At 36.9% G+C, this 23,362-nt stretch overlaps 1 protein-coding gene across 2 annotated transcripts in view; it reads right to left on the bottom strand.

The window, feature by feature from the left end:
- The window catches only part of APLF (aprataxin and PNKP like factor), an 84,099-nt gene that overhangs the window by 11,802 nt on the left and 48,935 nt on the right, over positions 1-23,362 (bottom strand). For both annotated transcript variants that reach the window (XM_060026460.1, XM_060026461.1), the window contains exons 7-8: positions 15,260-15,615; positions 10,293-10,418 (exon numbers count right to left, since the gene is read on the bottom strand). In XM_060026460.1, the coding sequence (XP_059882443.1) occupies positions 10,293-10,418; positions 15,260-15,615 (482 nt within the window). The remainder of the gene's footprint in view (positions 1-10,292; positions 10,419-15,259; positions 15,616-23,362) is intronic.

Here is a 23,362-nt window from a genome sequence, read left to right on the forward strand (position 1 = left end):
CTGTGTCTTTATTCCCATCTTGCCCCTAGGTTCTTCATGGCCTTTTTTTTTTAGATTCCATATATATGTGTTAGCATACGGTATTTGTTTTTCTCTTTCTGACTTACTTCACTCTGCATGACAGACTCTACGTCCATCCACCTCTCTACAAATAACTCAATTCCGTTTCTTTTTATGGCTGAGTAATATTCCATTGTATATATGTGCCACACCTTCTTTATCCATTCATCTGTTGATGGACACTTAGGTTGCTTCCATTTCCTGGCTATTGTAAATAGAGCTGCAGTGAACACTGTGGTGCATGACTCTTTTTGAATTATGGTTTTCTCAGGGTATATGCCCAGTAGTGGAACTGCTGGGTCGTATAGTAGTTCTATTTTTAGTTTTTTAAGGAATCTCCATACTGCTCACAGCCTTTTTGCCAAGAATATTCTTCTAACTCTACACTGCTTGTCTAAGTACCTTGCGCAGGAAAACAACTCTGATAATTACTGGGAAATATCTCCAGAACATCTTGTCCATATCCACCATTTGGTACTTATCACATAATTTCTTATACTGCCATCTAAATTTTCAACACAAATGTTTGTGTGTGTGTGTGTGTGTGTGTGTGTGTGTGTGTGTGTGTGTGTATTATCTCATCATCTGTCAAATAAGCTGCTGGAGGTCATGGGTTTTTCTTACATTTTTAAATATCTTTTATAGCACTTACAAGAGTACCTTTTACAAGGTGGCATTCAACTATATTTTTCATAAATTATCTACCTACTACAATATAATCAACTCTTTTCCTTCAAAAAGAGGTTTTTTTTAAATTGAGCTTTACATGAGTTTCCAAAATGATGAAATATTTTCTATTTTCCTATTTAAGAGGAAAAAAGACCCTTGTTTTTGCTACCTATACTATTATTTCTTAAGAAAATGATTGTTGAAAAGAGCTTGAAAGAATCATTTGTGGGACTTCCCTTGGTGGCGCAGTGGTTAAGAATCCACCTGCCAATGCAAGGGACACGGGTTCGATCCCTGGTCTGGGAAGATCCCACATGCCACAGAGCAACTAGGCCTGTGTACTATAACTACCGAGCCAGCGCTCTAGAGCCCACATGCCACAACTACTGAGCCTTCGCTCTAGAGCCCGTGCTCCACAACAAGAGAAGCTGCCGCAATGAGAAGCCCACGCACCACAATGAAGAGTAGTAGGCCCTGTTCCCCGCAACTAGAGAAAGCCCGCGCACAGCAAAGACGACCCAACGGAGCCAAATAAATAAATAAAATAAAATAAAAATGCCAATCTTTAAAAAAAAAACATTTGCAATAAAATTCTCATTGGCTGGTACAAAACACGATTTCTAATAACTTCTAGACTGATGAGTTTTCTTACATTAATGTTAATTTTTTTTTTTGGAAATTGTAATCCATGGATCGTGATGTTTTCAGAAGTCTATCCTTTGAAAGGCAGTTTTTCTGTTGGATATAAGCCAAAGAATGCCTATTCTCATTAGGCTGAAAAGAATGTCAATGTGCTGAAATTGCTCTGCGTTCACACCTACAAAGTTAATAATCAAAGTGCTCACGGAAGCTTTTTACACAAACCTAGGACTGAAATATGTTAGAATTTCCTGCCATTAACAATTCATATTACTTCCCCAGGAAACAATGAAAATCCGACAACCATATTAAGCAGACACCACTGCAGTCAGGTTCCTGAGATACTGACTGCTCAGCATCATAGGACACTTAGCTCTAGTCAATCAATCACTCCAGTTAACAGGAACACAGAGTGTGTCCTTCACAAACGCTTAAGAGGCAGATGCCACTGTGACTTGGACCAGTTGTCATCTGGCTTGTTAAACTTTAGATCACCAGCATTATGTTGTGGAAGGGGTTCAGGTTTCGAGATCAGAAGAACCGAGTCTAAATTCAAACTACAGTTTACTGGTTATGTGATTCAGGGCAAGTCCTGTGACCAAGTCTCCACTTCCTCATCTGTAAAGCAGGGAAAATACTGCCTACCTCACACAGGGTTGTTTGAAGCATTAAATGAAGTGATGTGCATAAACATTTGTAGGCCATTAAGCATTTTACAGGTGTCAACTATTTTTATAGAAACAGAAATCAATTTTACTTTAAGATAGCCAACAGGGTTTCCCTGGTGGCGCAGGGGTTGAGAATCTGCCTGCCGATGCAGGGGACACGGGTTCGAGCCCTGGTCTGGGAAGATCCCACATGCTGCAGAGCAACTAGGCCCGTGTGCCACAACTACTGAGCCTGCACGTCTGGAGCTTGTGCTCTGCAACAAGACAGGCCGCGACAGTGAGAGCCCTGCGCACCGCGATGGAGAGCAGCCCCCGCTCGCCACAACTAGAGAAAGCCTGCGTGCAGAAACGAGGACCCAACACAGCCATAAATAAATTAAAAAAAAAAAAAAAAAAAAGCCAACAATGTCTAAAAATTCTATATGCCAGTAAAAGTAATTGCCAACTAATACTAGAAAGCTGAATTTTTCCTTCAATAATACATATAATTATTATTGTTGAATATTTCCCCAATTGCATTTCACATATTTATAGAATATTTTATAACATTTGCCCATGCATATCCTATTTTTAAAAATCAGTTATTAATAATAAAGCAGAAAGTCTTTTTCATATAACCCTGGGTTAAGGCTAAGTGGCAATACTGTACAGCTCTTTGGGGACATATGAACCTCTGAAATAACTTTCAAGGACAATGCAAAATTCCACCCAGGACTTTTTCCTAATAATGAATGGAAATACTTAGAATTCATTCATAAAAGATTTACATCAACCTTTTCCACAAATAGCATTTTCTGTAACTCAGCAGGCCTCAAAATCCTGTTTTTGGACTTTTTTTAAATCTTTGGGTTCTAAAGATAGACGTATACACCCATAACTACACCAGGTTTTTATGAGCTGTTATATTTTAAAATATACATTTTCGAAAGCATTTCTGGTGTTAATGATATAGACACATGAATAACAAATACCTATCTGAAGGAAGAACACTCAGTAAGAGAAAATAAAAAATGTCTTCAAATTTGCCATGGCCGTAGGGTATCTGGAAAAACAAAGATTTGTATAGCTCAAGGAGAATGAGGGAGAAGGACAAGAAGTCCTGAATGAAGTCAGAGAAGAACTTGTAAGCCATGGGAAAGAGTTTTGTGGGAGGCTATCGGATGATTCTGAGTAAGAAATCAACATGATATGACTTATTTTTAGAGAACTGCTCTGGCTGCTGTGTGGAAAATGAACTATTAAGGGGCAAGAAAAGAAACAAGGATATCAGTTAAGAAGCTACTGCCGTACACCAGGTCAGAGATGACGGTGGTTATGACTAAGACGACTGAAGTAGAGGAAGTAGGAAATGGTCAGGTTCTTAATGTATTTAAAGGTTGAAATGGCAAGAACTGCTGATGGATTGAATGCGTGATGTGAAGAAAAGAGAAGAATCAAGGGCATGTCTTGGTTTGGGGCCTAAACACTATGTGAATGGTGAAGTCATTTACAAAGGTGGAGAACACTTGGGAAAGAGTTGTTTTCATGACCAAAATCAAGAGGTCTGTTTCTGATATAAGTTTGACCTATTTTACAACCAAGTGCAGGCATTTAAACATTTGAGTCTGAAGCCATTACCCTGAATTAGCTCACCTAGGGAATAAACAGAACAGAGAAGGGAAAGGATCAAAGAACCGAACCCTGAGGCTCAGCAATAATTACAGGTGGGAAAAAGGAGACAGCAAAGGCGGCTAAGGAAGAGTAGCCATGAATGTAACTGATCTGACTTTATGAATATGACTATATTTCTCTCTGTTCTAGATTTCCCCACTATTGAATGGAGGCCCCCAGAGCACAAATGATCCAACCTTCTTGTTTTCATGAGGAACTGAAGCCTAGGAAAATCAAACGACATTGAAAGTTTTGCTACAGAACTGGCATAACCATAACTAGAACCTAAGTCTGCTGATTTCAAAACCCATTCTCTCTCCATCATAAAGAGCTACCTAAAGATTAACTATGCGATCAACTTTGATTATTCTTAACTACAAATAAAATAATCGACAGCCTCACATGACTGATTCTGGGAATCTCAACTACGAGGCAATTAGAGTTTCCCTATTAAAACCTATTTATTTTGCCTCAAATAATATAATATGAATTTACACTAAACACACACATTCCTATTTTTTTAATTAAGCAGCTTCTAAAGATCAGTATCTTGTAGTTTAAGGTGTACATTTGCATACAGGATCTATTAAGATAATACTGCAATAACTTGGAACACTTTGAAAATAAAAGAGAAAATAGGAAAAGACTAGATCATAGCTATAAATCTGGATCAACAAATAAAAAAAGATAGTAATTTTAATATCAACGAATTATGCTTGTGGCAAAAACACTTATGTTTTTTCACACTATACAGATCATATTGCAGATTCACTACAATGAGAGCACTTACAGTTGATGACTGATACACTTCCTTATGTCATCCCTCTTAGAAGGTATTATAATTAATATTTTAAAAAAATGGGGCATTGGCTTCTGGAAAACATGAAGGCAACAACACTTTCATTTGTATAATACATGCCTGCCTAAGGTTTTGTAAATCTAAGACAATATACATGTTTGACTTGACATTTTTACACTAAGCTGGTTGAAGATGGATTCTGTTCATTTTAGTGTATATATATTTTAAGTTTAGTGCTTAATTTAACAAATAAGAACAGGAGTAATGCACTGAATAAAATCCTATTATGCACCAGAGGAGGTAGGTCAGAGGCAAGCACAGCAATCACTGGATTATCCTGGACATTAAGTATCTAATGTTCTAATTTAGACAAGTACCTTAAGCTAATCAAATGCATTAAACAGAACAAGTCTTCTGACAGGCTGCAGTGTATAGCGCAAAGGGAAGAAAACTGGTTAAATGAGTGAGATACTGAAAATGATAACAACTAGTTCTTTCAAATTATCATTTTTCAAGTTGATTTAACTTTGTTAGAGTTTTAAAAGTATAATGTCAGAGAAAATATTAATAATGCCTGTAGTTTTAGAAGAAATAAAATTTAATAATTAAAGATCCTTTTTTCAACATCAACCTCCTATATTATATGGGCTATGGGAATCTTTGTTTTACTATAGATTCAGATTCAGAACTTAAGTCTCTCAGACCTCCCAGGAACTCAGCAAATATTTCTTGGGAAAAATCAGCCTTGTGTTTGGAGTTCCTTTAGTTTCTAGACTGTTGTGACAACACCATGAGATCATGATAAGCTGTACTAGCTGATACAGTATAAGATTAAGATTATTTAATGTATTATACAACATTTGAGATCACCTAGATTTATCAAAACGAGAAACTGACTTGGACACGTTCAAGGGATTAGAAGGTAAGATTGGGAAGCAAACAAATTAAAAGCCAACCTAGTATTTCACTTGAGAGAATACTTGTTTTTACTTGAGAATAATTCTTATCCTGTTTTGTGAAGGCAAATTTTTAAAGATAAAAAGCAAACAAAGATGTTTTAGCCCATGAATTTCATCTCTCTTCCAAATGTGTCAACCACCATGGAATACAGGCTTATCACAACTTTACTTTTAAAACATATATATCTTTACTTTTCTAAATATATTAATTTCTGGCTGATTTCGTGGGTTATTTTATGATCCGTGAGGCTTCAATATTTTTCTTCTATGGCTACAGGAAAAACCTGCCATGCATTTACCTGAAAACTTGCTTTTAAGCAAAAGCTAATTTAGAACATTTTATCATTCTGATACAGTAGGCTTATATTCTAGCGCTATTGAAACAAACATCTAGGACCAAGATGGAGCCGCTCCTGCCTAGGGTGCCATGTCAGCAAACTGAAACTTAAGATAACTTTCAGGTCCCTGTAAATGCTCTGCTTGACCACAGACACCGTGTATCCAGTCAGCCAATCCCCACAGGCCAAGCCAATTCTCGGCTCTATACTTATTTCTTTGTTCCTTCTCACGCCAAACAAGGTTGACTATGGGGCCCCAGCCAATCAGACATTTTCTATTTTTCTCTTCCTTGTTCTTTATTCTTCATCCTATAAAATCTTCCTGTCTTCTGCCCCATGTTGCACTTCTCCAAATGGAGACTGTCTGTTTCATAAAGTGTTAAAGTTAATTTGTATCACCCAAACTGTCTTCTTTAAATCATTTTTTAACAGCACTAAACAGTATATGGCTAAAAAAATAATTTATTCTTGCAAATCAATATTGTTAAAGAAAAAATAGCTCATAACATTATATCAATTTAGTTATAGAAATGATAAAACATAAATTTACTAGATGTGTTTTTTGCCTAACTAAAAATGATAATGTGACAAGAAAGGATATATAAATATATATCATGCTTCTACAATCTAGTTTCTAGTATCTTGTTGATTTGAAAAATTCACGATTTCTTTAAGGTACTTTATCTGGGTTTTGTTTTTTTTTTTTTTAACTCCAAAATATTATTTTGCTATGTGGCTAGAAAGGCAAGCACTATCAATACTTTGGAAGCGCTAACAATGGTGGAATCAGGCCACAACACAGAGAAATGCTGGACCGGAGGAGAGAGGAGACTTGGTTTTGAGCTCACTAGCTTTGGAGTCTTAGGCAACTCAATCTTTCTTTGTTTCCATTCCCTTATTTGTAAAACAGTAGTCAGAGTAAGCAATCATATCTAACATTCTCCAAGAGTCTCTCTAAACTGTAATTAAAATTAATGAGGGAGAAAAAAATTTTACGATTTTATCTTCAAGTGGAAACAATGACACCAAGCAGCTCAACAGATGAAAAAGAAAAATACAATATACATACATATAAATATATTTAGATACAGATATGAAAGTTTCTACTAGTACATGTGAGTCACTGGTCTTTGAGTAATTTCTCCTGACTACTCCCTACTCTGCCCCCATTTAAAGAGACTGACGAAATAAAGGCAGCAATTTTTGACATCATTATTCTTAGCAAGGCTTTGCATTTTGTTTTTATTCTCCTTGAGAATAGGCATATTTGTATTTTGCTTCCGAAAAGGGTGCAGGACATCATGGCAGACCGATACTCTTGTTTTAACAACTAGAAAAGAAACCCTTGATAAATGGTTAAAAATATATTTATGAGAGAATTGTGGGAGCAACGAGAATTTTATATTATCTAAAATTCCAAAGAGGAAAAAGTCCTTCCTAGGTGAGCTGACAATAACTGGCTCCTTTCTTCCGTAGAAGCCTTTGACGATTCTTAGTGTGGGCTAAGGATAAGATTTGGACCAAGTGGAGGCACACTATCTTAGGAAAGAGAAATTAGTACAGCTTATCATGATCTCATGGTGTTGTCACAACAGTCTAGAAACTAAAGGAACCCCAAACACAAGGCTGATTTTTCCCAAGAAATATTTGCTGAGTTCCTGGGAGGTCTGAGAGGCTTAAGTTCTGAATCTGAATCTTCAAAAAGGCAGAGTGAAATGTCTAACTCAGGTAGTGTTTCAGAGACAAAGTACTACTAGAAGTAAGAGATCTGTAACAAACACATAACTAGCTTCTAACAATCAATTATGAGGAAATACAAGGGAACATAATGAATGACAATTTGGTAATGCAATCAGCAAAATACAGACTAAGGGATACTCCTCAGTACAAATGGTCAGCTTTCTTACACAAATATATTGCAAGGGAAAAAACAAAGAGGAACCTATTGATTAAATAACTTAAGAAACATGGCCACTTTTTGTCATACATGGACCTTAACTGGACCTGGATGCAAAGATACAAAAGGAAAAAAAAATATTATGAGACTGTAAGGGAATTGGGATACCTGACAGAATATTGAGATATTAAAGATTTATTTAATAATGGTATCATAGTATTGGGTTGGCCAAAAAGCTCCTTCGGTGTTTAAAGTAAAACTAAAAGACGGATTTTTCATTTTCACCAAGAACCTTACAGAACAACATATTCGCCGTTTTGTTCCACTACCATCTGCCAGTTTCCAGGCAACTTCATAATTCTACCTTCTCAAAACCTTTTATCTTTTTGAGCAAAGAACTGTTCCAGGTGCCTTTTACAGTCTTCCAGGGAACTGAAATTTTTTCCATTAAGAGAATTTTGTAAAGACCGAAATAAGTGGAAATCTGAAGGTGCAATGACTGGTGAATATGGCAGATGAATCAGGACTTCCCAGCCAAGCTCTAACAGTTCTTGCCTGGTCATCAAAGAAACGTGCAGTCATGTATTATCCTGAAGGAAGATTATGTGTTTTCTGTTGACTAATTCTGGATGCTTTTTGTCGAGTGCTGTTTTCAGTTGGTCTAATTGGGAGCAGTACTTGTTTGAATTAATCATTTGGGTTTCCGGAAGGTGCTCATAATAGAGGACTCTCACCATATACACAACATCACCTTCTTTGGATGAAGACCAGCCTTTGGTGTGGTTGGTGGTGGTTCATTTCACTTGACCCACGATCTCTTCCGTCCCACATTATTGTACAGTATCCACTGTACAAAAAAAAGTGTACAATGTACACTTTTCATTGCCCGTCACAATTTGTTTTAAAAACGAAACGTTTTTGTTACGTTTAAGTAGAGAATTGCACGCGGAAATATGGTCAAGGAGGATTTTTTCGCTTAACTTACGTGGAACCCGAATAAGGTGACATATGGTCACCTTATCTTTGATTAAGGAGGCAAGAATATACAATGGAGCTCAATATCAAAAAAAAAAACTACCCTATCAAAAAATGGGCAGAAGATCTAAATAGGCATTTCAGCGAAGAAGACATACAGATGGCCAAGAGGCACATGAAAAGATGTTCAACATCACTAATTATTAGAGAAATGCAAAGCAAAACTACAATGAGGTATCTATCACCTCACACCAGTCAGAATAGCCGTCACCAAAACATCTACAAACAATAAATGCTGGAGAGGGTGTGGAGAAAAGGGAACGCTTCTGCACTGTTGGTGGGAATGTAAATTCAGCCACTATGGAGAACAGTATGGAGTATGGAGGTTCCTTAAAAAACTAAAAATAGAGCTACCATATGACCCAGCAATCCCACTACTGGGCATATATCCTGCCTTCTTATTGAAAACCAAATCATAGAAATAGCAACAATTTCAAAAACGGCAGTAGGTTCAGTAACCTGTATTCCAAAATTATCTAAGAAAGACAGTTGTCTAGAATTAAAGCTCTCTAAGAATGGAATCCTACTTCTTTCTTTGGTAGTTTGATTTATTTCAAGTTCATTCATTCATTCAACAAAGTTGCAGATAAAAAAGTCCTTACTGGAGGGACTTCCCTGGTGGTCCAGTGGTAAAGAATCTGCCTTCCAATGCAGGCTTCAATCCCTGGTCAGGGAACTAAGGTCCTACATGCCGCGGGGCAACTAAGCCCACACGCCATAACCACTGAGCTTGCGCTCCTCAATGAGAGCCCACGTACTGCAAACTACAGAGCCCACGCGCTCTGTACCCTGCGTGCCACAACTACAGAGCCCACACACCCTGGAGCCTGAGCACCACAACTAGAGAGAGAAAACCCGTACTCTACAACTAGAGAAGCCCGCGTGCCACAACGAAGAGCCCACACTGCAACAAAAGATCCCGTACGCCTCAACAAATACCCCAATGCTGCAACTAAAACCCAATGCAGCCAAAAAAATAAACAAAATAAATTAATTAATTAAAAAAAGAAATAAAGATGCTTAAAAAAAAAAGTCTTACTGTCAAGGAACTTACTGTCTGGAGGAGAAGCCAATCCAGGAAAGAACTAAACACAATCTCATGAGATAAATTCTACTGTGCATGATACAGACGAGTACAAGATGCTATGGAAGGAGAGAGGGGAGGTACTGTTTCCTTTTAGGATTGAGTTTCATGTGCTGGCAAGAATGGTGGCCTGGTGGGCGTTGAGGGAGGCAGAGATAACATCCTGAATTGATTTATGTCAAACTAAGGAGTCTGGATAGAAGGTATAATGGGGTAGCACTGACAGCTTTTAAATTATCTGCTTTACACTTTAGAAAGTTAGAAATGAGGAAAAATTTTAGGCATTTATAATGTTAGTAACTTCAACAATTTAGAATTATCTAAAAGAAACATTACAATCCTACCTATTAACAAAATGAAAACCTATTATCTATGGAAGTTTAAAAACTAAAAGTTAAAGGCTTGAGATGAGAAGCTTGCCTGCAGTTTCTCCTGAATAAGTAACAGAGATTAAGCAGAAAAGGAGTATAACCAAACACTTCAGGTTTACGTACCTATAACAAGATGCTCCATAGGGACATTCGGGCCGGTCATCAGCCTCACCTTGACACGTGATGTGTACACCTCCATAATCACTATCACCAGGGTGACTGAAGTGTTGAAAATGGACAGGATTCTTCCTATGAGAGTGATAAACATACTGTCAGAAAAAAAGAATTAATAGGATATAGTAGACTTCTAGATAAACTAGAAAAAAATAATTAATAGGATATAGCAGGAAACCAAACAATACACATTTGATTATTCTAGAACGTGAACCAACATGCTACATGACATTTAGTCAGTGCGGAACTCTCATGGTAGCAAATTAAATTTCTGGTGACATGGGGAAGACCATGAATGTCAACGGACAATCTGAAAACAGTACTTTATATAGGCTATATACAACAGAATATACAGGATAATATAAATAGTATCAGCATACAGAGCTTTTAATTAAAGACTTTTAATAAAGTGAACACATCTATACTCCCTCTGCTAAGATAAATAACAATATTACCAACATTCTAGAAGCCCTGCATGTCCCCTTCGAATCATTAAACCCATTTTACTACCCAAAGCTAACCACTATCCTGTCATCTGCAACAGTGTTTCTCAAACTTTTCAGTCTCAGGAAAAAAACTATTAAAACTCCAGAGAACTTTTATTTATGTGAGTTATTTAACCTATTAGAAATTAAAAATGAGAAATTTTTAAAATAAATTTACTTTATAATAGTAATAAACCCTTTACATATTATGATAAATAGCACATCTTAATGTAAATACCTATTTTCCAAACAAATTCGTGGAGACATTGTTTTATACTTTGGAAATTTCTTTAATGTCTGGCTTAAAAAAGGGCATCCGAATTCTCCTATCTGCTTCTGCATTCAATCATTAACACAAATCATGTAGCCTCTGGGAATACTGTACACTTGTGAGTGAGAGAATCAGAGTGAAAAAGGCACACACACACAAAGTATTATTATGAAAATGGTTTTGGCCCAACAGGTTTCCTAAAAGCATCTCGGGGACCAGGACCTGCAAGGGCCTCTGGAACATACTTTCAGAAGCAATGTTATGAACAACATATTAGTTTTTCCTGTATTTGAATTAAAATGGAAATATGTAGTATGTACTTCTTTGAGAATGACTTTTTATGTTTGTATGATTACTCCACATTACTGCATGTAACAGTAGTATACTTTTATTACTGTGTAACATTCCACTGTATGAAAGTGCTACAATTTATTTGTCCATTCTACTATTAATAGACTTTTGGATTCATTCTAGTTATTGGCTTTTATAAATAATACTGCTGTGAACATTCTACTTTTGGCGTACTGTTAGAAGTAATAAACTAATTCAGCAAAGTTGGAGGATACAAAAATCAACACCCAAAAACCAGTTGTGCTCCTATATACTTGCAATGAACAATCCCGAAAGGAAATTAAGAAAACAATTCAATTTACAATAACATTTAAAAATAAAATAGCAAATAAACTTAAGGAGGTGAACGACATACACAGGTTTAATTTCTATTAAAGAAGACACAAATAAATGGAAAGACATCCCATGTTCATGGAATGGAAGACTTAATACTGTTAAGATGTAAATACTACCCCAGGCAATCTACAGATTTAAAGCAATCCCTATTAAAATCCCAATGACATTTTTTTGCAGAAATAGAAAAATCCATCCTAAAATTCATGTGAAATCTCAAGGGACCTCAAATGGACAAAACAATCCTGAAAAAGTTGAAGGTTTCACACTTCCTGATTTCAAAACTTATTACAAAACTACAGTTATCAAAACAGTGTTGTACTAACATAAAGACAGGCATATAATATAGACACATGGAAGAAAACAGACAGCCCAAAATAAACTCTTGCTTATATGGTCAAATGATTTTTCAACAAAGTTGCCAAGACCATTCCAAAAGGAAAGAATACTCTTTTCAACAAATGGTGCTGGAAAAAGAGGATATTCACAAGCAAAAGAATGAAGTTGGACCCTTCCCTTACACCATATACAAAATTAACTCAAAATGTATCCAAGACATAAAAGTAAGACCTAAAATATAAAACTTCTAGAAGAAAACAGGGGGAAAGCTTCATGACATTGGATTTGTCAAAGATTTCTTGCCAAATGCAAAGGCAAGAAATGTAAAAGTTGCCTAAGTTCCATGAGACTGCCCCAAACTCTGCCTGTCCTCTTAGCCCTCAGTCTGAAACACTAAAAAATTGGCAAATGTCACAAGAGAAAAAGAAGCCTCAAGGTCCTGACTGCCTCTAATGTTCTCAAGCGTGAGTGTTCCGCTTTGCTAGTTGTTTTCAGTGGGAGCTTTGGTCCTCAATAAGACACATCACCTTTACTAGAGACAAAACGCTTATTTTATAGACTATTAACTCATAATTTATATGACCTTATGGAGATAAAATCTACAAGTTTTAATTAAGGTATAAATTTCTTACAAGTTAATAAGAGACATTTCAATTTCTATCCAATTTTTAAAGGCAGTTTACTAATGGAATCAGATGCTATTAAACAGAAAAACTATATGGCCCCAAAAGAACAAAATTTTCAAAAAGAATTTTTTGGAAGCAACAGTTTCTATAAAGTTAAATGCTATTTTGTTGTTTTTTTGCTTCACAAAGGATTGAAATAAGATGTGACTGCTTTAGACAGGTTGAATTTGAAGTGCCTGTGATTTAAGTGGTGATTATCTGGATCTAAAATTTAGTACAGAAATCTGTGTTGGAGATACAGACTTGGGAGTTAATACCATAACATCAAGGGAGTGAATAAGACTACCCCTGAGCAATAATTTTCTATTAAGACAGAACATGTAAATAAATAATTAGAAATAAATGATTAGATAGTAAATATCAGATCTAATATCAAATATTAGAAAGTGTACGAGGAAATGTTGTGTAGAATAGAAGATGAGCAATTTAGGGAAGAATGAACATGTTAGAAAAGGGCTAAGAAAGGAACTGAATGTGTCTTTAAGCAGGACAGGAGACAGGAAAAGGGAACAACACATCCAAAGGACCTAACAACAGCATGACAGCATGGTGCATCCAAAGAATTACTGGGAGTTCAGGGTCTTCTAGGCTATGCTAAGAAATCTGGCCTTTAGCCACTGAAGGATTCTGTAAAGGAGAGTAAAACTGTCAGATTTTTTCTCTCTCTTCTTTTTTACCTTTGTTTTTATTTTCTTAGCCAGATCGTTCAGGCAACAATGAGGAAGGAATGTGAACCTGACGGAAAGTTTGGAGACTTAGGAGATTATTCACTTGTCCCAGAGAGATCATTGCATGAGCTAAAGCAGTAGCACTGAGGCTGGAGAAAAGATACATTTAACTAATTGTTAAGATGCATGTATATAACAAGAACTCAATATAGGTTATTTTTCCCCCTTTGTTACAAATATAAACATTTTGTTTTCAAGATTTCAGTGGCAAATATTTCTCAGGTATTAATTATGTATATCAAAATTAGTGAAGAAGTAAAAAAAACTATTCATAAGCTATGACTGGTTAAAACTAACGTGTATCATCATCAAATATGTATGAATTCGTTATGATCTTGATAAAACATTCAATCACATTTAACAAAGACAAGTACCAGCCAAACACTGTTATGGACTGAATTGTGTTCCCTACCCCCAAATTTATATGTTCAAGTCCTAACCCCTAATGTGACTATATTTGGAGACAGAGCCTTTAAAGAGATAATTCAGATTAAATAAGGTCATGAGGGTAGGGCTTTAATCCAAAATGACTGATGTCCTTATAAGATGAGGAAGAGACTCCAAAGATGTGCATGTACAGAGAAAAGGCCATGTGAGGACGCCATGAGAAGGCACTGTCTGCAAGCCAAGGAGAGAGCCTGCAGGAGAAACCCAACCTGCCAACACCTTGATCATAGGCTTTCAGCCTCCAGAACTGTGAGATAATAAATTTCTGCTGTTTAAACCACCCAATCTGTGGCATTTTGTTATAGCAGCTCTCGTGAACTGATACAGATACCAAACAGGATTTTTCAAAAATCCAAAATAATAGAAGGTTTATATACTTCCATTTCACAAGTTTATAAATTATGTTCCATATGCAGGACTAAGGCCATTGCAAATAGACAAAATTGTGAATAAACGCATAAATTATAATGGTTGAAATTGAAAAATATAATTATCCAGGTGTTATAATGGCACTGCATTTTAAAGAGAGATACAATGAATGAGAAATTAACAGAATATGTGATATAAATATGCTATTGAATAGAAGACAAACTGCACTAGAATGTACTGATAAGATACTTGGTTTGATAAGTTGGAATGGCAAAGAAATACTTCTGAAATAGTGCTAGGTAATTATAAACATGCTAGAATAAACAGAAACTATAGCCTAAAACTAATTCACAAAGCATGAAATTAGAAAATATGGTACAGTGTTATCAAATGAAGTAAGTATAGGAGTAACCAATCAATCCAGAAAATATATATTTAGTTGTTTCAGAAGGCATCACGGTGACTCAGAAGCACCATTAGAAAAATATAAAGGAAAATGCACAAATATAAGATGCTTAAGCACAACTTAGAATTCTCTTGAGAGTTATACTGTATACAGCAACTATTTATGAAGGCATCTTTCCAACAGCTAAATAAGACATTACATAAGCAGGTATTTTGATCTGAGTGATTCTGTTTTCAAGTCTGGATTCCCCAGTTCAGATCCCTGTATTAATCAGCATATCTACAATGAAACATTTAATTCCCCACAATATTTTAAAAGCCTCTAGCAGGATTTGCTAGAATGCATACTGAGAAAGTGCAAACCAGGAGAAACATGATAAAGCTCCTAACCTTTAGGCCAATGGGTTTTATTAGGCTTTTAACACACTATAGCATGTATCTACATAGCTGTTATGCTGTTGAAATAATGGAATTATATGCTAGCTGTAATTTCACTTCATACCTGTAGCAGTTTGCCCCATACATGCAGGATGTCCTCTTGACCTTGTTTTCTTCAGAACCCTGTGGAACTGAATCAGCTGCCTTTGCATGCAAAGTTTCAGGATTGGAGGGATCAGAGCCAGACTCAGGATGAGATCTTTCAGGCTCGTCATGGAAGGACTTGCCTTGGGCACTCAAACAACTCTCAGAACAACTCCTCGCCTTGCTGTCTTTATTTGGTGTTCCCTTAGTGGTGATTTTATGTTCAGGAACCTTACCAAGTTCCTCTACTGGGATTTCATTTCTCTGTGCATTAGTCTTCATGTTATTTACCTCTGTGTTATCTAACGTGATTGCAGAAAATGACTGTGACATTTCCTATAACACAAATCAGAAAGTAAATAATAAAGCATGTTTCAAAAGAAATATGTAAATTTAAGCATAAAAGCGTGAAACTACAAGATTCATGCAATATGTATATTTTAGAACTTTAAGATTCACATTTTAAAGTTATTAAAAATACCATTATCTCTGTCTCTAATTTAATAACTTTGAAATGGTCTACTGTTATCAGAAAAGGAACTTATAGCTGTATCAAACCTTTACAATCGTGTCAAACATTCAGTGACAAATAACCAGAAAAATACAAACGAAACATAAGAGAACACAACAGTTGCTTTCATTTGAATATAATCTTTCCCAAAAAACCTACTGGGCTCTTAAATTTCCTGTTCAAGAATGTGTCACACTCTTACGCCCTGTTCTTATAATTTCTTATAAGTTACTGTAATACTTTATTTCTACCCTCTAAATATAATCATGATTTTTTTCCTACAGCTGCATGATGAAATTGCTCCGCCTTCACAGAAAAATTTGCATTAAGTTATGAGCAACTTAGAAAATAAATGATTCCTTTGAAGTGGTAGGAATAACAGTTTCAGTTTAACCAATTAAAGGCATCTTGAATCAAGTAAATATTCTCATTAGCACTACAGAACCTTTTTTAATGTGTACTTACCACCAGTAAGTACAATGAGTAAGCCTAGTCTTATCCTATTAAAAATGACCTATTAATTTCTTATACTTCCTGTGGAATGAAAACATTGCTCAGATAAACCCCAGTCCTCCTGGTAAGGATGTGATGACCATGTACTAGATACACGTGAATGTTCACTCCCATGTATAACTAAGAACTCATGTATGCTGGCTGTCTTCTGGGAAAAGCTGGTTTTAATGTTATGTGATATCCAACAGCTCAAATTTCTTGAGAAGGTATCAGCATGACTTTTTTTTAGACTAATTACTTAGGTGTTTTGATAGTTTTTTCTTTTCTAACACAGTATGCCAACTTTAAAATGTTATCCAAACTGACTAAAGACCTTGCAAAAAGAACCTAGATCTAATCATGGCTCTCGTATAGTAGGTAAAAGATAACCAATCGTGTGACTACCTCTTGGAGCTGGCCCTCAGGTGGTGGCATTCATGCCACATCCCGCTAACATATACACTATTTCCTCCGAAGCTGCTCAAGTACACCCCAATCTCATCTCCCTCTGCTATAGGACCAACTAACACATGCCAGGATCTGGACCTGGGGGTGGTTGGGGTAACAGAGCAATTCTGATCCACCTCCCCACTTGGCAGTCCCCACACTGGGTTAACTCTCACCAATTTTCTTTTTTTCTGTTCAGACAGTAATGGGGTAAGTCAGCAAATCCACTGGCTAAGCAGGTCCAATAAAATGTCAGTCTCTTCTTCCTGTTGGCATCTCGAAATGCCACAATAAATTCTCTTAGAGCACATCTCTTCTCTTGATTTTAGAAAGGGAGAAAATAACTTCTTCCCCCAAACACAGCCCTCTCCCAGATCTTAAAACCTCCTTGTCTCTCAGTTCTCTTTGTATAAAGCCTGAGGGTGGAACAGTGAATACTTCTCACCCCTTTCAATAAGCCCCACAGGGAAAGTCTAGCTCTCACTGCTGGGGTGCTCTTTTCAAACATGAGATACTTAACAGTACTTCTGTCCTCAGTGTTGGGCCTCAGCAACAGTTTTGTTGACAATAGGGAAAAATATCCCATTCAACGTCCTGTCACATTTAGTATAGGGGAAAAAATACAACACAACTAGGGAAATGGTTAAATAAAGTAGAATACATTCTTACCATGAAACACTGTGCAGAGGTTGAGAAGAATGAGGTAGATCTATATATATATCTCTAAGGATTTTTTAAATTAAACAATATATATATACTATGATTCCATCTAGCTTGTAAAAAAAAATTCCCTATATATCTATGTGAGTACTTACTTGTGTAAATCCACATGAAAAGATTTAGAAGGATGCAAACTGAAATACCAGTAGGCAATAAGACTGAAGGATGAGGCAAATCAAGATTTTCATTTTACTTCACATGCGTCTGAATAGTCTAATTTTTGACAATAAGCATCTACTATATTACCACTTAAAAAATGAAAAGCAAACCAAAGAAATGAAATAAAAGATATGAAGTGTAAAGCATCATATTTCAACTCCCTCTACTTCCATGAAATGTAAAGAAGGATTTGTTTTTTTAATATTTTCACAAGGAATATGTTGAACATGTTAATTTATTCCAAAAGAGAAAGGAGTAATAAAGTCACAGATATCAATACTATGGATCAGGGGTTCTCAAATATTTTAAGAGGCATAAAAACTGGAATTCATAATGTTCTTTATGGAACTCCATGAAATATTGATATTCAGTAGGCCCCTGGCATTTAACATTCGTGGTTTCAATTATTCATAAACGGTCTCAAAAATCTATTACATGCAGTATTTTGTAAGTTTGCTGAGACATAAATTCGTACTGTGCCAATTATAAAACTCATGAGCCAGAGCAAGTCACTGAACTGGCAAATGAGAGAAGAGGAAAGATGGAGGGTGCTCTGTACTGGAAGAAGTAGGGGAAGGCAGAGCTCCACATTTTATGGCACCCACATGGCTTATGTCCTAGATGAGATGAAAATGTGAAGAATGAAGTGTGGCAGGCTAGAGATTCATGACAGAAGAGGCAGATCTACACTTTGTAAAAATACATGCTAGAGACCTCAGGGATCGGGGAGCATGGAGCTAATGGAAGGTGGCCCTGGTGCTTGAAGGTGGCTAAAATGCACCATATTAAGGCTATTAAAGTAGCCTGTTAACTTGCCCAATAAGCCCTTCCTTGTCCCTCAACCATCTGAAGTTGTTTTTTTTTTTTTTTTGGCCCAGCCATGCAGCCTGTAGGATCTTAGCTCCCCAACCAGGGACTGAACCAGTGCCCATGGCAATGAAAGCACAGACTCTTAACCACTGGACTGCCAGGGAATTCCCCATCTGAAGTTTTAATACACTACAAGGGACAGGATAAAGAACTTTCCCCGATACAAGTTCAATGAAGTAATTTGTTGTTGTTTCCAAGCTGCCCTTGGAAAGAATGTCTGTGCTAATAAATTGCCTTAAAAGTCCTGCATCAATCCCATTAGCACCCACATGCTAAGGACTAAAAAATCCTAAACTCCAGCCCCAGCCTCACTCTTGAGCTTCAAACTCATATACTCAACCACCAGCTAGACATTCCTTCCTCAATATTCTATGCAACTCAAACTCAAAATGTCAAAATTGAAATCCTCTCTCCTTATTCTGGCCATAGTTTTGGCCAACATAATTTATCTATTCATTCTAGCCAGAACCTTGGAAGTCTATCTTTCATTTCTTCTTTCCTTCACTTTCCCCAGATCTAAGCAACTAGTGCTGCAGCTTGTTTCTTAAATATTTCTCTAATCCAATGCCTTTGCATCATTCTTCATGTCAGTGCCTTGGGTCAGATTCTCTTCATTTCATGACACTGTCAATGCCCTTATCCCCCATTTTTATCTTATTCTCTTCCAATCTCTCCTCTGAAGAGCTGGCTTATGTAGTCCTCCTCAAGGCTCCCATGAAAATCAATGTGTTGTCACTTTATTTTAGGATTTGAATCATGTCCCCCATAAGACTATTTGCTTCTTATCAACTATATCTTATTCATCTTTATTCACTGAATTCCATATTCTAGCATACTGCCTTGCATATAACAGAAAGACTGCTTTAGTGTAATGATTATTAGAATGGTCTTTGAAATAAAAGAATCAGATTTTGAATATCAGCTTTGCTATTTCCTAACCTTTGACCTTGAACAAGTTGATTTAAACTTTCAGACTCCCCTGGTCTGTAAACCAGGGATATTATCAACCAACTTTACAGGATTTTCTAAAAATTAAATGAAATAAGTATATCTTAGTACTGGGTATAGCCGATAAAAAGGGCTCAATAAATGACTGTGGGTGTTTTTTCAGTTGTGGTTGTTAATAGCATTATTAATGCCACCATATTACTACTATTTGCTTAGTGAGCGCTTGTTAAATGAACGAATGATTAAATGAATGAAAAGGTGTTTCTGTGGGACTGATCAGAGACATGCTATAAATGGTACAACCTAAATGGCCGATCAGGAGCAAAGGATATAGGATTCTTTGACGCAGTAAACAAACACTAAGAAGCTCTGGGGGACGCAGTCTTACTTAAGAGATAGCTATGTACGTAAGAGTTACACTCTTCACCTCTCCTGTTATCTTGGTCAGCCAAGCCAAGAATCTAGTGTACTCAAGACAAATGAAGATATTCTTAAAATATCACCTCCCTACCAGCTTTCAGGAATAAACAACCTATTTTTGGTAATGTTTCAAAGATTTTATTGAACATCTAGATCTTTTGATATTCCTGATAACTTAAAATGTTTTCTTTCTGAATAACCTTGACTGCAGTCCTTACAGTTGGCAGAAAAGGTCTGACCCTTCTTAAAGGTTCACTTGTGATTATCATACTTTATGGGTTGGTATAAACATAGGAAAACGTGTATACTACAGATTTTCCTCTGAAAAAAAATTTCTCTTCTTGGAAAAAAAAGGGCAGTTATATTGATATTGTAAAAAATCAATAAAAAGAAACCTCAATTAAATAGAGTCAGGATACCAGAAGATGGAGCTCTCATGCCCTGTGATGAGAGCAAAGCCCAACAGAAAGAAGACTCCTCTTCTTTCCTGGCAATGATTCAGCCAATAAAAAGCCATGGACTCTTAGTTTACTATAGTCTGCCAACCTCCTTTTCCTCTCTATAAAAGAGTTCTCCTTCCCTTGTAAAGCGAGAACTTGCAGCACATGGCTTGCCATGGTTATAGACCTCGAATTGCTGATCACAAATAAAACCATTTGTTTTAGGTCAACATTTTGGTGGCCTGTATGGGAATCAGAGAAGACCCCCAATAGCTCCAGGGCTGGTGAGCAAACAGGTGCAGTCCCCACAATTGAGTCCACTGTGCTCACTGATTTTTCTCACAGACCCTGGAGTTCGCAGACCCATGTTTCTCCAGGATCCGAGCTCATATCCTCTTTGCATTTGAAGCTCTCCAGGCTTTATCTGGAATCTATTTTAAGGTTCTGTCTTCCAGGTTAAGGCCTTGTTCTGCATGAGGGTACTCATTTGGCACTTTGGTCCGACTCTGAGATCAGATTGTTTTAACTGAAGCTGGCTGAGAAGCCTCTAGCCTGGCTTCTCCAGGACCAAACTGTTTCCTTAGAACTGTCTGGTATTAGACCTGCGAGCTGTTTGAGTTGCGAGCTGTTTGAATTGAGCTGCTTAAGCTGTTTGAAAATTGTTCTTTTATTATAGAGAAAAACCTCTGAGAACTGGCACCCACCAGTTCAAATATTTTGAGGGCAACCCACCCCCACAACAGGTACTTCAGCTGATTTTGTGTTTAAAAACCACAGTCCTTCCTCACGGGCATTTCCAACTAAATGGACCAACCTGACCAAAGGCAATTTAGAATATCAATGGCCATTATGGGAAACTTTTGAAATCCCCTAATTAATTTTCTTAAAACCAAGCTGGATTACAATAGCTCAAAAACTTCCAGAGCTGAATGGAATGACTATTTTGATTTGAAATTTTGAGGCTTCCCAATGTTATCAGAAATCTAAAATTAACTCTCTGCAAAATAAGATTTTAAGATTAACTGAGGCAAATGATTAAAGAAAAACAAAATAGCTTCTGAAGCTTCAGGCTCTTCTCCCTTAGCTTCTTCATCTCAGGTTCCACCTCAGGTGCCATCTTGTCTTTCTCCCTCAGCTCCTATGGTCAGACTCTGCCTCTGGAACAAACTTCTTCCTTCCTTTTATACTGTCTATACCTCCTCTGTACCCTCAGTGCCCCCATACTAATTTTCTTGCTAAACTTCCCCTTTTGTCTGAAACTCTCCCTACTCCCTCTTCCTTTGAAATTGCCAGAACCTGTTGCTTTAAAATTAAGCCTTCTGAGGAGCCAGAGGCTAAACCCTTAATTTCTTATATTCCCTGGACTAAAGCTGAACTGAGCAATAGTCAAAGGTTTTCCCAAAGTAACAGAAGATCTTCATAGATTTGCTGAGGAATTTAATATAGTCATTCACACTTGACAACCTGGTTTCTCTGACTTACATCACCTAGTTCATACATTTGTCACTGAAGGCCAGGCCCAGCATTGGATAAAAACTACTAATTGGGAAAATCTTGAAAGATTTTAAAATTACAAGTGGGAGACCAGCCCAGTAACTTATTATATGATCACACTTAAGCAATCATGAGGCGACTTCATCAGGTAATTCCTACGGCTTTTCCAAAGCCTGTTGACTGGAACAAAATTCAGGCTTGCACACAAAAATCTGATAATCCTGTTTATGACTATTACAATCAACTTCAGATTGTTTTAAAAGAAAGTTCTGCTCTTCTTTCAGATGTGGATTCCACCTGGGTATCTGTTAACTCTATGTTTATTACTAGGCTGAACTGGGTCCTTTCCTTTCTAGTAAAAAGGAGCAGGATAGAATGGAAAACAATGTCTACTCCAGATTTAGCTAACCTGGCAAACCAGCTCACTCCAACTCTAGGTGGGTAACCCTGCCCCCCCCCAAAAAAAAGACTACTAAAATTCTTAATCTTCAAATCCAGCAACTAAAAGACTCCTAAACAAAACCAAAACCCTCCTGGTTTCTGCTATTATTGTGAAGAGCCAGGACATTGGAAAGAGACTGTTAACAAGTGTAAGTACTTCAGGCCTTCAGCCCTCTAACTAGCCTTTCCAACATCTGCCCAATTCTCAATGACAGGACTCTGATAAACTACAGGGGCTCTTCCCAATCCTCCCTCTCAATCGACTTGGAGAAACATTTCTCCAGATTGGGGATGAATCTCTTCTAGTCTTAACTGACCCTGGAGCCATACTCTCAATGCTCAACCCCGCTACTATAAAGCAGTCCCTAAAACAGCTCAAATAGTGGGCTTTCTAAAGAGCCTCAAGAGTTTCCTCTCCCTGAGCCTATTCCCTTGTTTAGGCCCTTTGAGAGACGCACACCCTTTTCTCCTTAGTTCCTCTGCCCCTATTCATTTATTAGGCTGAGACTTCTTAAAGAAGTATCATGCTGGAATTTCTTTCTCCCAAAAGGGGGAAATAATTCTAGAATTTAACAATAGTCATCAAAGTAACCAATCAGGTGAATTAAATGATCCTTTGACATCTTTTATTTGTTTTGCCTCTGATGGCACTAGAGCTAATTCTGGAAACACTGATCATTTGTCCCTAGTGAATCAGCTGCCACCCTCCTTACGGGCAAAAACTCCAATTGATACTGGCAAAATTCACAGCGCACCTCCCATCAAGATTCAAATAGAGCCCTCAAAACCACTTCCAGAATTAATATTCCATAAGAAAAGAAGCCCTTAAAGGCATAAAGCCATAATAGAACATTACAAGGCTCAAGGCCTCATTATCCCTTACACCAGCCTGGTAAGAAAACCTAACGGCTGAGGGTGGAGGTTCATCCAGAATCTCTGAGCAGTAAACAACATTGTTATCCCTTGACACCCCGTTGTTCCTAATCCCCGTACATTACTAACATCCATTCTTACTGGAAGTAAATTCTTTACTGTTACTGATTTATGTAGTTCATTCTTTAATATTCCAGTTGATGAAGCTGGCCAATACCTTTTTGCTCTCACTTGGGAAGAAAAACAATTCCCCTGGACAGTGATGTCC

Source organism: Delphinus delphis, chromosome 12, assembly GCF_949987515.2.
Source record: "Delphinus delphis chromosome 12, mDelDel1.2, whole genome shotgun sequence".
Classification (NCBI taxonomy): Eukaryota; Metazoa; Chordata; class Mammalia; order Artiodactyla; family Delphinidae; genus Delphinus; species Delphinus delphis.